The sequence below is a fragment of the Aythya fuligula genome, chromosome 3, assembly GCF_009819795.1.
Source record: "Aythya fuligula isolate bAytFul2 chromosome 3, bAytFul2.pri, whole genome shotgun sequence".
In the NCBI taxonomy this organism is placed as follows: Eukaryota; Metazoa; Chordata; class Aves; order Anseriformes; family Anatidae; genus Aythya; species Aythya fuligula.
This window is the reverse complement of record NC_045561.1, coordinates 116,662,725-116,680,521: the sequence shown is the minus strand read 5'-3', so window position 1 is coordinate 116,680,521 and position 17,797 is coordinate 116,662,725. Positions and strand designations below refer to the sequence as shown.

The window sequence follows — 17,797 nt, the reverse complement described above, 5'->3', positions numbered from 1 at the left end:
TTGAGTCACACCGATCTGTTTTTTAGGAGGTAGTTAATCAGCACCTGAGCTGGTTGTGCTGGCTTGTAACTCCAACCTCGTCTTTATGTCTCCCATCAGATTATGAGCTTCTTCGAGGAGCAAAACCACAGCTCCCCATTTTGAAAGAGAAAAGCCCCTTGGCCTCACCTTCGCCCTCCCCGCTCCTGCCTTTTGCTGCGCCAAGAGGGGATAGGAGCAGAAAAAGGCTGATGTTCATCTGGAACAGATTGCGAGGGGAGGCCTGGACCCGTCAGGCTCAGCTGAGCATTAGGTCTGGTCATTTATCACTGTCAGACGGGGGGGAAGAAGCACTGGACCGTTCCTGCTCGGCTGCTGACTGACAGCTGACTGAAGCCTAATGCAACCTCCGGGCAGATAATCTGCCATCAAGGGGGAACGTGTACGAGCGAGATACTATATCACAGGCTGCACGCTGCTTCTTGCTCAAAGCTACTGACATCTTCACAAGGAAGAAAAGAAATGTCAGTCGTGCTTTAAGGGACCGCGGTGTATTGTAATGCTTCGCTAAAGCCGCGCTGCACCTCATTTCCATGGTTTCGTGTAGATCCATTTTTAAAAACAGATTAACGGCGTCGTGGAGACATGCAGTCAGGCACAGAAATGATAATGTGATGACAATGTTCGGATGAGAAAAAGCGCTGTTTGTTTCACCTATCAGTTTAATTCACGGGACCGCAGATAGGCTGCAAAGCAGTGTAATTATTTAAAAATAGCAAAACCCGCCCTGCCAAATATAGGCCTCCGAGTAAGGCTGGATATTCAAGGCACGTGAAAAATATCTTGTGGTGGAAAACTGCAATTAAAGCAAGAAAAACCTAATAAGTAAGGATTAATACCATTTCCTGCAGTGTTTTGTGCAACAAATACTTCCTGTGGGTGCTAATTTAGAGCAATGCTCCACGAGAGAGGCTCCCAAACCAATGTGAGGATATTCTGTTTTCAAAAATTCTTGCTCTGTTGCCTAATGAACAATTCTGCATCTTTAATTTTGTCAGTCTAAAACTCTAGGTTTTATTGTTTTTAATTTGCTATTATTTTTATTAACAGTATCTAATTTTGCTATTCATTACAAATCATATGCATTAACTTAACTGGGGAACATTTTAATTGAGCACTGTTGGAGATTTTCCAATAAATTAACATTACATACTTTTAACAGATGTCTGAATTAGACATTGTTATTAGACATTGTAATTAATAGAAGTTTTACTCAAATTAAAATCTCAGGGCCTTAGAAAAATTAAATTGTAGGTGACTGAACGATGTTAACTCATTAATAGAAAGTGACTATTGAATTCTCTCCATTGGGTTTTATTAACCCAATAAACACACTTTTTAAAGTAGATTGAGAGGGAGATTGACAAGCTCTTGGGAATAAGGGACTGGGAATCAAGACATGGTTTCTTGGTGATATTATGAACTTCCAAAGTTATTTGACCAGCCATTGTGTTATTCCTCTAATGCACATTATAACTTCTTGGGAAGCTGTAGTTTTAACAGCATGCATTGGTTAGATTTTTTTTTATATACAAAAATTATATTAGTACGGGTTGCCTACAGTATTGGATCTTGAAAATTATTTTTTCTATTTGCATGGAGAACAAATGCAAAGCTGGTATAAAAGGGTATGTTTGTGCAAGGAGGAGTCAAGCCCCCTGAAGCAGACAAACTATCAACGAGTAGACAGAGGAAGGCAGAAGAGCAGCTTTTCTTTGGGATTGCCTCACTAAGTGAAGTGAAAAAACACATTCGGGTTGGAAAGACTTTGACCAAATGTAGAAGTCTTCATCTGAGCTCATCATGTCAGTGGGGTAAAAATAGTCACCTGTAGGATAAGATCTATTTCTTCTGAATGCCTAAAAGCAGATGAATTGCCCAATGCTTCTTATTTCTCCCCATTAGCACAGGCGTGAGAGGAACCTTTCCTGGGTTGAGCTCTTCCATGCTGTATTTTAGAAAAACAACAACAAAGATGTTACATTTAGTGTGATCTCATTAGCCCAAATGTCATGTTTTAGTGCAATATTATAAAACTGTAATATTAGACAAAGAAGTGTGTGTTGGAGAAGCAGTGTTTCTCTGTGATTCCCTCCACAGGAAAAAATATGTTTGAGTTATGTCTCTGTGTAAGTAATTAACAACTTGAAAAACCACTGCTGTACTATTTATCTACAAACTCATGGCCAGCCATGAATTTCAAAGGGATTCTCCCACTTTGAACATGTTTTATGACCGTCCAGCAAAAATTATCTTGAGTCTCATTTTGAGAGGCTCTGAACATAAAAAGTCAATAACAGCTTGTCAGTGCTCAGATGCCCAGCATCAACTGGCATAAGAGCTCAGCTAACTACTCCCAGGCTGAACCCTCAGAAAGCGAGCATCCCAAATTGAAAGTCACATTTAGAAGATTGTTTCTGTAAATATTAACATGCAAGAGGAAACTAGAAAAAAAAAACATAACACCCATGTATTTAAGCAATTTGGGGATTTTACCGGTAGGTCTGCACTGTTTTGTGCTGCTAGCTTTTCTTATCACAGAATTTGGTGTTTATGTTGCTGATTCACAAGCAAGGAGATGCTGAGGCAAGCAGTAAAAGGAAGCAAACCGACTGAGATTACATCCTCAGCAGCAGTTTCTTTAGGAGAAGCTGAGGGCATGTGGATTTCCACAGTCTGGCCATTCTAAGAGTTTATTTCTCCCGTGAATCTCCTGTCCTTCCCTCAGGCTCTGCTTCCTGCTCCTTTAGACAATTTTTTTCCCTCCAGAAAGATGAGGACGCAAGCTCCTTCTCTGTAATAAGAAAACCGTACTATTCCTGGAGCTACTTTGCATCTCTCTGTGCTTCACTGCAGAATTTCTGCCTAGAGCTTTGTGCTAGTTTTCATTTTTCATGGTGTACACATGATGTCCCAGTTGAGTATCCAGTGCATGTTTTATTCATGTGCTTTTCACCCCGTCTTTGAGATCATTAATAAAGCTGCTAAATAAACCCAGGCTTAACAATCCTCCTCGCCACACCCCACTGGACATCTCCTCCCAGCCCGGTTACGCCGTGTTTATCATCGCCCTTTGTTTGGATCTCTTGGTTTTCCAGCCTGCCTGACAGTATTCTTACCCAGGCTGGTTCAGATAAGGCTCTCGAGTGGGGTTTGGAAAGGCATTGTCTCACATTCTGAAATAAAGTCCAGTTATTTTATCGGAGTCACTCAATTCCTGCACTAACAACCAGATGCTACTGGCGCTGCCTGAAAGCAGAAGTGGTAGGAAGGGCATGGGTTGTCTGCCCTACGGCGATAACTCAATGCCACACTCCGTGCCTGTTTTAAGGCCTTTTCTGTGCATTTCATGCACTGCTGATTTTTACAGAGTGAGGGAAAGATAGTGTGCTGCTATATTCTCCCTTATGATGGCATGCCGACCTGTTCTTTTGTAGAAGGCGATAATTATCAATCCCAGTTACTTACCAGCCGTGCACGAAGTCACACAGTGAATGCAGTACTTATTTAATTTTTTATTTGGGTTACCATACAGAGCTGGCAGCTGAAATCTCTGTAGGTCAGTATACCAGCAACCTGACTACGTGGTACATAGAAGCAGGTTAGGATTTTCATGTCCCTTTCAGGAAAGGAGAAGAAGGATCTGAAGGAGATAAGGAGGTTGCTTTGGCTTTATCAGGTGCTCCTCCCTAATATGCAGGGAGATACCACAGAAGTCACGAAGAAACTTGTTACCATCAAGTGTGCTAGCTGGCATCACTGTGTGATCATGGGTGGAGTGAGGCATGCAGCTGGGCCATGAGAGATGCTTGGCCACGTGGCCTTGCTGAGGACCTCACAAGTAGACAAGTGGCTTCTGCTTGGTGCAGTGGAGAAGGGATTTGACAATGAGAGCATCATTCAAACTGATGGACTCTTTGCAGCAATGTTCCTCAGGGAGTTGTAGTCTTCCAAAGAAGAATATATTGCATTTGTTAAAATGCAAAGAAAGCAAATTTTAGAGAACGAAGTTGGGAAATAATCAAACCTAAACAAAAGATTTACATGTGCATGTGATAGTGGAGCCATATTGTAGAGGTATTATGAAGAGAAAATCTTGAACATTTGTACATTGAATATTGAATAAAATGTTTTGTATTTCTTGCTTAATTTTTTAATCTAGGTTTTCTGATTTTTTTTAAATCCCCTGACAAGCATATTAAAAAACACAGGTTTTAAAAATGAAAACTGAGATTTTCATGTTATGTCATGACATTGGGAGTTGGTTTTTGGGCAATCTAATAATGTGACACTCCCAATGATACCAAAGGAGTTGACTACTTGTGTACCTAAGATAATTCTGTCTATTTTACCTGTCAGAGCTGGGTGAACACTGTATTCATTAGAGCTCTCTGACTGTGATACAGAACAAAACCGCATGTGAGGTAGGGTACCATATAGCAACCCTTGTAGATAGGTTCATTTTCCTCTGCTATCACTTCCTCTGCTATTTTGATCAAATGCTTTACTGTTAACATTTGTCTGGTTTATATATATTTGTCTGTTTTATTGATTCTAGTTTATAACCTGGAATCTCCATTGGTGTCAAGGCCCTGCTTTGATGAATATGTATGTATACACAGGCTTAATCCTCCCACTGTCTGGATCATAAATCTCAGTGATAATACTGCAGGTGATATAGGTTGAATTCATCTGAGTTGGTCACTGGTTTCCTTATAATTGGCACTGAGAAATTGACACTTTTAAATATGATTCATTTTATCCTGAAGAAAACATCCAAAATTTGTCAGATGAATCACAGCAGAAGTAGCTGTTTCTATCCGGAGGACAGAAAGATCCAAGGCTGAATGCTCAGATGTAGATAACCATTGTAGATGACTAAACTAAGAGGCATGAATCCCAGTTGGAGCACATTTAATTCAACCTTAATGTATCTACCCAAAACCTCAAAGGTTAAACATCTGGTCTACACACTCAGAAAATGCGTTAAGCAGCACATGTAGGTACAATTAGGATATGTGGTATCAGGTATTGTGTGTCTGAAAGTCATGTAATAGTACATGGCTTTGTCTCCTTGAAAGCAGGAAGGCGTTTGTTGCAGTCTGTAGGGTACTTTCCTCTGGCCATGCACCCTCTATATCCTTACATTTCACTCGCACACCCCACCGCCCCCTGCCCCAGCTGCTGTGTATGCACGTACGTATTTACATCTGCTCTGGTCTTACACAGGGCCCTACAGCTGGCTTTTCCCATTGCCTTACCCGTCTTCCTCCAGCCTATCTTCCCCGTCACAGATGCGATCCCCGATGACCCCGCAGCCCTTCTACCCTTTCACGCCGCGCCGTCGGCTTCCCTTGTGGTCCATAGCCGCATGACATACTGCTTCCTATTAGCACAGTCACACAGCTACGGGCGCAGCTGTTCAGCCACTAATCTGCAAACCCCAGTAGATTGGAAATTTCAAAATCGCTGTTTTCTCTCCCTCTGTCCCTCCGCTGCCCTCTTCTAAGAAATGAATTCATTTTCATTTTCAAAAAGTTATTTTCCTGTCATTTCCTGTTGGTGCATTGCCCAGTAAGGAACGCAAAACAAAATCAGTGTGTGATAATCTTGCCTTTGTTCATTAAAAAGAACCTATGTGTTTTGAGGAGTCCATGTGTTCTGGGTTCAGAACTGACACACTGTGCTAGGACACATCACTTTTTGTAGCATCAATCAGTTTGGTGTAATAATCTGTTTGATAGAATGGATGCAGCAGAACACAGCGTGTCACATTGTGAGACATCATCTCCAGAATACGCTTCAAAACTATTTTCAGCTACTGTTCTTCCTTTCATGACTGATTTTAATAAGTGAACAGTTATTTATTCTAAAAAAAAATATGTAATCTAACACTTTCCATTAAACGTTATCATACTTTTTTAATAATAGTTGTGAACCACCAGTGTGAACAATAATGCACTACTACTACTAGACAGTGAATTACTGTTACATGGCTGACCTCTCTTTTTAATTGCTAGTGAGTTGACAGCTGATATCTACTGACTGATGGAGGATGATGGAACTACAGAAATGAGAGGTGAAAGAAACCCAGTAGATCATGTATGCCATCTCTCTGCCAGTGCTGAGAACCAAAATGACTTGTCAGATTTGGAAACGTAAATGGCTGGATTCAGGCAGCAATGTCCCTGTGCTGAAAATATCCTTTGGGAAGCAAAGTGATTTGAAACACAGCACTTGGGAATTCATCTGATATGACATTAGATTTTCTTATTACACGGGAGCTTGCAGAACTGACAGTTCTGCTCATTGAACTAGACCTGAAAATAAAGAAGAGCTTCTATTTCATCACCAGCTATGAAGAATTTATGGACAAAATTCTGCCGTAAATCACACATCTGATATCACTATTAGCTCTGCAGAGGTCTGAGGTAGAGCAGTCCTCTCCCTCTTATGCCTCTCTTCAGTCCACTAAGAGCATGCCCCCGGTGAAGGTGAAGCTGTGCTTGCATGGAGTTTTCCACTGAGTAGCTTTTTGAAATCCCTAAAACGATGAAAAGAGGCTCCACCTTCAGGGACAAGGATGAATGTGTATGTATGGTTTTTTTTTTTTTTTTTTTTTTTCCCCTTAGGAAGCATATGTTGGAAATGGAGAGATTTAGTAGATAATTCCTATTCCTTCAGCATCACCACCTACAATTTTTCTCTTTCCCAGACAGACACCCCTCTGTCCTTTCCCGATCATTGTGAAACCATCTCAAGGGCATTCTCTGATATCCAGGAGATCTTGGGAGAGGGGAAGGATATAAATAAGATGAAAGATTTCTCCTCTGTCTGAAGAAGTAAGGATCTGGTTCAATATTAATGACTGGAAAAATCTTATCCTTGTATAATTTATAAAATCCTCATATATGACATATTTCAATACATAGTACATGCATAAGTCCTCTTGGCATATACATAAGATATCATATTAGAGAACTAAGACCTTTTTAAAGGCAATATTTTCCAGATAATGAAATAAGCAGATGGTGAGAAGTTTTGCATTTATGCTTTTGTCTCTAAGAGCTATCAAGCTTACTCCTAGAATAACTGACAGAGTAATCCAAATAACTATTTTGATCAAGCTATCAGCCATGACTACTGAGAATGATAGGACAAAAAAAGAAAGACTCTGGCTCTGTGACAACCAGGCTTTCAAACCAGAATTTAGTCAGATTGACTTCAAATGAGATGAATCAATTGTTAAAAGATTTATCAGAGATTTAGCAATTTAAAAAGATTTAACAATTACTGTTCAAAGATTTAACAGCAGTAAAGTACAGATAAAAAAAAAAAAAAGAAACTTCTTAGGTTTAAAAAGTCAGGCTTCAGAGTTCATGTTTAGGTATATAGATGAATAACCTGTTTTTAAAAAGTGCAGTCCAGTTGTGGTTTTCAGTGAAAGTAATAGAAATTCTGAAAGTCCAGAAGTTTTTGAAATCAGGGAATTTATTCAGGTACTTCATTTTAGGCACATTTCCAAGACATGAAATGAATAAAGCATGATGAAACTCTCATCAGATAACATGAAAATGTACTGAAGTGGAGTTCTGTTTTAAAGATACTGATGAAGTATTAAGCTTGAAAATGTGAATAACACATTTGTTACTGTCTTGTATCTAGTTCATTAGAAAATATTGCAAAGAAAATAATTTGTTTATAAAAAAAAATGGTAAGCGAGGCTAATTTTGCTTCCTCTGAAACGTGTTTTCGTGTTTTCATGTGTGACCTGTTTTAACACAATTACTCACAGGCAGTGAGTTCCTTCTTGTTACTGCTTAGTCTTCTTTCACCTAGGATTTCTCATCTTTGGTAACATTTACCATTTTACTCATTAGATGTTAAATGGTAGTAGGGCACTTCCAGACTTCCACCATTTTTTCAGACTTTCACTGGAAATAAAAATTAGATAATTTCTTGTTTACAAGACTGAAAAGGAACCCACTGGCCTTCAATTATGTACTGTATATTGATGGTGCACAGCAGTAAAAAGTGTTATATGAAAAAGCAGTAGGGGATGAACAGGCCTGATAGCCCGTGTATCTCGCAGTGGGTTACCAATCATGCCACGAGGAGCTTTTTCTGAATGTCTTACTTCTCACAAAGCAGTTCACTTGTGCTGCAGGCTAGATTTGTTGTTGCATCAGCTTTCAGACTGCTGATAATTCTGTCTTCTCCTAAAGCAGTAAAGCTTTCTGAGCCATCACAGGAGCAATGAATCTGACATCTTCTCATTGCAGTGTTCATTTTACTGTGGTCTTTCTGGAGCGTACAAACTCAGACACCGAAGTTAAACTTGGCCATTCAATGAATTTTCAAATAAAAGAACATACCAGCTATAGGTCACAGTGAAATGCCATCAGTCTGTCTCCACATTATGAGCAGAGATTTCAAGTGGTGTCTGTCATCCTACTTTTCATTACTGTGCTGGAGAGAGGTGGAGTTGTGACTACGGATGACATACTCATCTCACAGCCAAAATTTAGAATAAGGCATTTAAATAACTTGCTTATTCAGTGCTGAACGTATTTCTTCACCCCTCTCTATTTAGGTGAAAGCATTTTTTTTTTTTACTTCACACAGGCCTGGCTCTAAGTTTTATGCCCCTTTATTGCCTCTAAACTTTTGCTTAAAATGAATATGGCAACTATACTAAATATTTGATGTGCATGCCATGTTCAGCTAACACTTCCTAAAGTGAGCAGTGCTTTTATGTTTCTTTGGTGCCCACCTTGAAACTCTCGTGATATATATTGTGACTTACGGACTACTTTTGCAAATGCTAACCGCTTATCTATTTTTATAACTGCTTTATAAACTTTGTGTGCCCCCTGACCTGCTGCTTCTGTCATCTGTCAGAAATTTCCAGCTCCTCCCTGACCTCACTGCCACGTAGACAGCCAAGTGGGTGTTTGGTGTAGCCAGTGGAGAAAAGACCTCCATAGTGGTGGTGTGAAGGGAAGTGTAGGAAAAAGTGTCTAAGGCAAAACAGATGGGGGAGAGGAGTCGTTCAAGCAGCCTCTTTCACCTCATCACTGCTTATCCCTTTTCCTCCTCATCTCCCCATGCACCCATAGTGCTTGTGCTGAACGGGTGGCATAGCTGTGTTCCAAGTCCCAGCCCAGAAAAGCTGGTAGGGATGGAGGAGGCTCGTGGTAATTGGTTAATCAGCTATTTTCAATTCAATTCCTGGCTGTGCTTACCATGGAAAATTAACAGTCCTTGTGTATAAATATGACCCCTACTCCTGGATTAATTTGATTATGTGAGAATCTCAGTTTTCATTTAAAAATAATAACTTTCTGGCCACTCTGATAAAACAAGTTTGGGTATGTAGTCTAAATATTCCCTAATGGCTTAAAAACCAGAAGATAAATATGAAGAACAAATGAATCTCTTAAGGAAAAAAAATGTTTTAAATCTCTGTTATGATTGCTTGAGATCGAATGTTTTGAGAGCAGAAAATTTCTCATTTTCGCTCAGTGCTGGATCAGCATTCTGTGAAAGCCAAATCTCTTTAAGGCTGCTTCATTTGGGTCCACAAGTAGAGAACTCATCTTCTTTAATGACATCTGTTATCTTAACCTAGGGTTCCTCTCAGATATCTTTGGTTACGCAAAATGCCCTCCATAGACATTCTGCACTGCTAATTTCATTCTTGGTGTAACTTTAATTTCATCTCTATTGCTGTGAGAGAGGATTTTGTCTATGAGTGACTATCTGTTCTGCAGTAGACTGGTGCTTTAGTTTTGCATATTTAAGAAAAAAGCACAAACTTAATTCTCTAGTAATTACAAGTCCTATTCTGTTAAAGGTCTGATACATGCTATAAATGCTCTAGCAATTACTTTATTAGGAATGTAACTTAAAAGCAGAGAGTTTTTACTTAACGGAGCTTTGATTTTCCTCTGGGCTTATATGTATTAGCAGAAGAGTAAATCTGTTTAGAGCCCAGGTCATGCTGGTCTGCAAGGAAATATTTTTATAAAACTTTCTCATTTGAACATCTTCTGTTGTTCAATTTATGTATTACTGTTGAGATACCATTGACGTACATGGAACTGTGAAGATAAATGAAGTGTATGCTAACAAATTAAAATGTGCTAGAGAACAGGTCTAGGCACTGGAACTTGATTGTCCATGCTGGTAGATTGCTAAGATAGGGTCTAATGTGATTTCGGCTAGGCTAATTAGCACTCTCTCAAATAGTTTCTAAATATGACTTGTTTATTTTACTAGTACAGATATAGCCTAATCCACGAATTTAACCTGTGTGGATAGAACTTCACTTGAATTCAGTCAATCTTTAGCAAAGGACAGTTGTAGGACTATTTTAGGAACTGCTTGAAGACTAAATATTGCTAAAGAAATACTAGAGACCTTAGCAACTTTTGATTATTCTACTAAACTACTTTTGATTATTTTTCCATATATTACGCTGTTTCACAGATAGAGAGAGGAGTCTAAGGATTATTTCAATAAAAATCCAGGGCATCTAAGGAGAAAGGGCCCAGCACTGTGTACATCTAAGGCAGATTTTGCCTGAAGCTAAAGTTGAATGTCAGGACCTCCAGGATATGTGTTGCTTTCAGTGCATACTATTTCTGTTCAGCGGGGAGCAAAATATGTTGCAGATATCTCTCAGGCTTAGTTTGAAAAAGGGAAAAGAGAATTCTTGCAGTTGAGGCTGGAGCAGCATTTGGCAGTTCTGAGAGGAAGTCCCATGTTGTTTGGTTGTGAAGCGATGTTCACAAAAATGCTGACAGCCTGAATATCAATAACATAGAAAGAAAAAGTTATTCCTTACCAATTGGCTTTCTGTTGAAGCTGTAAGGGCCAAGAGGATCAAGAAGATGATTTAAAGACAACCATGTCCTCCTACTTTTCCAAGTTCCTGGATAATGTTGTATTCTGCTGAAGCATTAACCCTGACAAATACTGACAATATTAGGGTGAGAAATGTTGTTTTCAACACTAGGAAGCTGCAGTTAACTTCTTGTAGCCAGTTCAGTGTTCACTGATAGTCATTCAACGTCTCTGTAAAAGTTTTTGTCTTACATATTGTAAGCCCTTGTTTCTGGAAATGACTTTGAAAAGCCATATATTGTTTCTGTTGGCAAGTTATGGAAAGCTTGTCTATTTTTTTTCCAGTTCCAACAGGCCAAGGTATTGATGATTTTCTGGAGCTCCTCAATACAACTCATAGGGGAGAATTAAAGCTAATTATTTTTACACGAAAAACTGTTACATAAAAAACAAACAAACAACAAGCCTGCAATGTTGTTTGAATGCTGTGCTTTTTGGAGAGGCTCTTTATACTTATAAGTTATTTCTTTCTTCCTAAGATAGAATGTATGTTTTGTGAACACTCTTGTACATTTTTAAAAATTTTATTTATTTATTTATTTATTTATTAATATTTACTGCATCTAGGCAGAGGGCAGGGAAGACTGGAGAAAATGTAAACCAAAATATGAATGACAGGAAAATTAATTATTTTATCCAGCTAAGATCTTTGAAACAAAAGTATAAAAGCATTGGAGGATGACTTGAGAACTCTGAAAATATGATTTTCTTTCAAACTCTACTAACCTCTAAAAGTTTAATACTAATTTTAATGTATTGAAAGCCTCACCATTTGAAATGATAACTACTTCGTACATCATGTATGTCATTCACTTTTTAAATGAAGGCAGCTCTCAAGACTAGGGCAGGGTTAGTTTATTTGATCTTGCATGATGTTTCATAATTTTTCTGACTGTTCGCTCATCTCAGATGGCTATAGATCATGTTGGTAATACAAGCTATAGCTAACAAGGTTGAAACCTTGTGTGGCACTGGCCATATTACTCCCTCTTTGGAACCTCCCAACAATTTCCTTCCTGAAGCCCCTCTCTTGACTTGTATGGCACAGGGCATTCAATCTTCATAAATGCAAACAATTGAGTTCATGGGACCTCTTGCTCCAATTGCAGATAACCCTGCCTCCCCCCCTCACTCTCTGTTGATAAATGTTTGATGCCAGCTGGGATTAGAACTGTGTTATGCCTCCCCGCTAATGAAAAATATTGCTTTCAGGGAATTTGTAAGGCAGTCCTATGTTTTCATTTTGACCTGCTTTATTCCCCACCAAGTTCTGTGCTAAAGGAAGAAAAATAATGCATGTACTGAGAAAATCTCTTGGCTTTCTCCCTGGAAAGTATTCTGTGGACAGAAACCTGTATTTTCAGTTCAGGCGATTTTTTTATTCATTTCCAACACTGTTGACAGTGACTCTTAGAAGAGCATGATCAGGAAATGAATGTGAGAATGGCAGTGAAAAGGACTAGGAATATTCTGTTGTGGATCTCTATATTTTATTTTACTCAGGGCTTGGAGAGCTCTTTTCCAAGTTCTACATACAGCCTTGATTATACAGTAATGATCAGCCTATGTTATCACAAGGAATTGTCTTTATGATGAGGAAAATACATTGGGATGAAAGAGAAGTACATTGGGATGTAAGCAATAAGTTATTTAGAAGTTTGGAAACCAAGGGTTTAGCCCCTGGGAGCCTTCTTGTTGCAAAGAGAGCAAAGTGGGCTTCTACTATTTTATTGTGTAGAAACCACCGCTGTGTGCACCAGCAATGCCAGAATATTGCATCTTCCTGCATGCATTGCATGATTGAACATCTCAGTCTTTATTTCATGCAAATACTCTGTATAGAAGGAGTTCTGTTTTATACCCTTCTCTTGTATACCCGTAGAGGGATGTATAACTTAAACTGCAGCTTGAGATAGACATCTGCCTGCTTCCACAGCCCAGAAGTTTTCCCAAAGCCCTGTGTAGAAAATGCCCTTCTGCCTGACAGTAGGTAGCCAGTGAGACTAGAAAAGTATAATTTAACTGAAATAAACCTCAAATGGATCATGTTTATCAGATTCAGTGAAAATAGCAGATGCAGTTTTGTTAATTTTGTGTCATGCATCATGTTTTCTAAGAAAACTAAAAGGAATTTGGCCAGAGTGTAGAGGAAGTGTCCTGTGTGAAGGCACTGCAGGAAGGTGCTGGAGCTGCTGACCCCAACACACTGAGGACCATTGCACGATGCGTTTTTGTGTGCAATTCATGCTCCTCTCCCCTTCTTGATTAAGACTTGGTAATGGAAAAGCAGTTATGTTTGATCTGTAACTATGGTTTTTCAATGACAGCAGTAATTTAAGTGTCCAAGGTGTGACTACTGTACAGGAATAACTCCGTGTGGTCTGTCACAGTGGATGTAGCATTACAATATGGCACCTAAATTTTCAATTTAGCTAGCAGATTTCTGTTTGAATTGGCTGTAAAGGTCTAGGGTTTGGTAAAACAGATGTTGCAGAGGTGGCCTCTGTGAGGAGAGGCTGAGGCTACCCAGTGCTAGACACAACCGGTTCCATCTGGTTCCAGTCAGTTCCAGTTAGTTCCAGGCAATTCCAGACGGTTCCAGCCAGTTCCAGCTGGTTCCAGTCAGTTCCAGTCAGTTTTAGCTGGCTCCAGTCAGTTCCAGCTGTTTCCAGCCAGTTCCAGTCAGTTCCAGACAGTTCCAGATGTTTCCAGTCAGTTCCAGCCGGTTCCAGTTGGTTCCCGTCAGTTCCTGCCGGTTCCAGCCGGCTCCATTGGCCTGACCGTAGGACTCAGCTGGGCTTTTCAGTGAAGCTGGTGGCTCCCGTGTGAACATCTATAAAGGACAGGGCAAAACATGGCATGGCTGTGAGGAGAAAAATGTCAGAAACAGCCCTGTGAAGCCAAGGTGAGGGTTGGGAATGAAGGAGCAAAATCAAGCCTGGGATGAGGCGAGGGTGAGTGGGTGCTGTTGTTTTAATCTCTCTGTGCTTCTACTCACTATCTATTTTGGTTGTCAATAAATTCATTTTCCGCAGGTTGAGTCAGTTTTGCTTGTGACAGTGGCTGATAAGTGATCTCCCTGACTTCATCTATTATCATCCTATTAAGAGTTTTCTCCTGTTAAGGAGGGAGCATGAGTGAGAGGCTGAGTGGGTGCCTGTCAGCCAGCCAAGGTCACCCTACCATACCAGGGTGGAAAATACAGGTAGTTCATGCATGCTCACATCAAAAAGTGTGTTGTTGAACACCAGCATGTCCTAGCAGCAACAGGCAATTGTCATTTCCCTGCTTTGTCTGCTTGCACTACGAGTGCTACACCTGTGACAGTCATAGCTACTGGATAGTGCTCTACGTGCATGTGTTACCTTAGTATCAGCAGACTTGTCCTAACCACAAAATTGAAATGCAGATTATGTCCTGGGATCTGTGGAGAGCTGTACTTTTCAGAAATATATCCGGGACTTCATAGTCTCTGAGTCTAAGTGAATTGTGCAGGTGAGTTTTGACAAAACAGACTTCAGATTTCAATAGAATTGTAAGTAAAAACAGTTGTGTTTTCATGCAAACTATATATTCTATTACATCTTGACTTTTTTTTTTCTTTTCTTCTAGATAAACATCATGTCAATGGAAACAGAATGGTAGAACCTTTCCCAGAGGGAACACAGATGGCTATGTTTGGTAAGACGTCAGCTTTAGCATAAAAGCTTTAAGCTGTATAGTTTTACTGCATGCTAAATTTCTTATTTTCAGATTGAGTTCAGAGTCAGGGCTTCTATTGCCATTTTATAATCACTACAATTAGCTAGAGCCACTGATCATCTTGGGAGATCTTCATGCCCCAGAAGACAATACTGAGAGTATTTTGCTGAGTTATACAAACAGAATATTTGATTTCTTATTTTGTATCATACAAACTCCCAAATAGTAAGTTTTTATGTATGTTAATTTCTGTAAGATTTTTCATTAGTTTAAACAATGCTGAAGGTGTTGACTTTCTGGACCTTAAGTCATACTGTTGGGTAGAAAGCTTTATCTACTGTACTTGCAGAGCTGTTACCATTTACATGTTACCAAACCAAGCCTGCTGTTGTGAACTTTGTGAATAATCCCATAGACTTCTTACTGAGTGACAACAGAGCTGGAAAAGTGGACAGTTGTAAATGAGAAGATGTTCGATTTCATTATGTTTGTGCTATTTTGCATGAATATGTAATTCTTTGAGCCCTTTTGTAAAAACCTGAAAAAAAGTATTTATCTGGAGAAATGAGGAATTACTTCTGGAAGAAACAGACATCCTAAATAAGTCAGAACCACTAGCTTTTTTTTTTCTTTCTTTCTTTTTTTTTTTTTTTTCTAAGATATGGACTTCATGCAAATCTGGGAATAGTCAGAGCTGTCATTTCAGAATGTGCTAATCTTAGTCCTTAAGGGTGAGCCTATGGAATTTACCTGGGAAGAAAAAAGTGCATTCCTGTGACAGTTATTCTTAAAACTTACTGTAGTAGAGAATGAAAAATTTCCTAAACCTGTTTTAAGCTATAAGAATAGGTTGTTTAGAAAAGATATAATTCTCTGTTAGTTTCTACAGGATGGTACAAAACTGCCTTAGAAAATTTATTATATCCTCTTAAATATTTATATATCTGTGATGTTGTAGTAAGTCTTGATACTACTTGATACACCTGCTATATCATCTAGTCTGATGGAGTTGTGAATTATGTTAAGTACAGGGCAGGTATATAAAGCAGTCAACACTATTTTTGACCTGGGCCTATTCTAATAAAATACATATAAATATTGTCACACTCTGTGTATAGCAAAAACTGGAAGATATACATAAAAATGGAGGATGTAGCTATGAAAGCAGTTATTCTGAGAAGCAATGCTATATAAATGTCCAATACGATATAACAAAAAGAATAAAGGCAGCCTTTAAATATGTAATCAGGGGTATAGTGAGTTGGAATTTAACAGGCAATTTTACACCCATATGCAGTGTTTCCAAGAGAGGTACTAAAATGTATTTCACATTCTATTGAGTAATTAGGTAAAATTTATTAATACCAGCAACTAAAGGTGAAACACTGAAGCAAACCATCAAAGGAACCAAGAGAATCTGCATATCATACTGTCTTTAGATAGGGACAGGGAGATTTAGCTGGGTGCCTAGCCACAGGATTCAGATGTCTTGGCCTCACCAGGCTGCCAGCTGCCAGACCAGGGGATGGAGGTCTCCTATAGCTCTGTTGTGTGATAACTTGGAAGTCCTCAGGCACCCAATATGGTCCTAGACACTTGTCAGGCACCCCATTTGCCCCACATGCTTCCTGAGGTTATACAACAGAAAACACATTATTCATCTCTATAAACAGAAGAGTAGTATAAATTATCTTCCCTACACGATACAGAAGATAACCTGAGATAACCTGATCATCCCTACTGTGTTAGAGGTTAGGAATCTGTATTTTACAGGAGAAAGTAGCTTATGTCAATGTGGTATTTTCTCAGTCACTGAGCTCAGCAGCAGTGATCTGGTCTAATTTAGAAAAAGAAAAGACTCTCTGTAAGTATTTCAAAAAAAACCTGTGCAGTGTCTGAAAGTTCGTATATAATAACAGTTTACGTATCTGTCTGGAAAGAATTGATGATCTTAATCTACTTTCAAATAACAGAGGTGTATTCACATCTGAAATATTTAGCAATCCTGAGTGGAATTCAAAGGGCTAAGTTAGCCATAGGCACTAATTTATCACCCCAAAATTATCTTTTCATTTGATTATTGCAAAATATCACAGCAAACATTAACTTCTCTGTAGTGCTAACGTTGCTGTAGTTGCCATGGTTAGAGGAGAAATGGTTTGTGGGTGTTGCCATTCAGTTATCATCATGACTTCTTGAAGTTCTCTTCAATGTTCCTCTAATTCAGTACTGTCTTCCTGCCAGTATTCCTTTGTCTGTGGATTTTGGGAACATCAAAAAATTCTTGGAGTGGTGGAATGACAGATTGTTTGATAGTTTTGTTCAAACTAATGGAAAAAGGATTTTAAGTTGCCTTTAGAGTTCTAAGGTTAAGATGGATGTAGAGATTGTCCTCTAAATAATTTCTTATAGCAAGCAGGGTCAGGGAGTTCTGGTGCAGTCTGATGTTGATATAGTCCTCACTATTTATATTGTTAGAGCTCCTCCTTTATCTCCTTTATCATGCTTAGACCAATTTCCCATTGTTTGTGCGGGTTGTTGGCATGAGTGCTGCTATTGATTGTATGACGGTTGATTGTACACAGTTTGTACATTTTCATATAAATTAATGTACTACCTACAGAATTTCATTGGAAGAGCTCAAAATCTAATTAAACACCCTAGCTGTAATCATTGCTGAAGAAGTCTTATATTCCTATAAAGCCTGATAACTTATATCATTTTTAAATTGCCCTACATTTTCCACAAGAGCGTGATTGCAAATGTTGGGATAGGTGCTGAAAACTCATGCTGCTGCCATCTGTGCTGTGAATAAATGGAAAACCTACATATTCTTAGGTTTACTATTAGACCTGAAATATACTAGTATACAAACATGACTCTGATGATAATTGTTGTCATTTGTTGGCATTGGCATCACTTTCTGATAAATGATGCTACAATTCATTTTTGCTCTACCTCCAAGGGGGCAGTGCTTGCTGGCCCCACGTGAATGGGAATGCAAGGAAGCACTCAAAGAAAAATATGCATTAGTAATTCTTCTTCTCAGATTGTTACTCATCCTATCCACGTATGTTCCCCTTAACAGGATTTTTTTTTTTTTTTTTAATTTTAGGACTCCGTAAACTAGGAAAAAGAAACTGAGCTA

General features: G+C 39.0%; 1 protein-coding gene across 2 annotated transcripts in view; it reads left to right on the top strand.

Moving 5' to 3' along the window:
- Window positions 1-17,797, top strand: part of MSRA (methionine sulfoxide reductase A) — a 278,473-nt gene that overhangs the window by 95,452 nt on the left and 165,224 nt on the right. For both annotated transcript variants that reach the window (XM_032185406.1, XM_032185408.1), the window contains one exon: window positions 14,560-14,628. In XM_032185406.1, coding sequence (XP_032041297.1) covers window positions 14,560-14,628 — 69 coding nt within the window. The remainder of the gene's footprint in view (window positions 1-14,559; window positions 14,629-17,797) is intronic.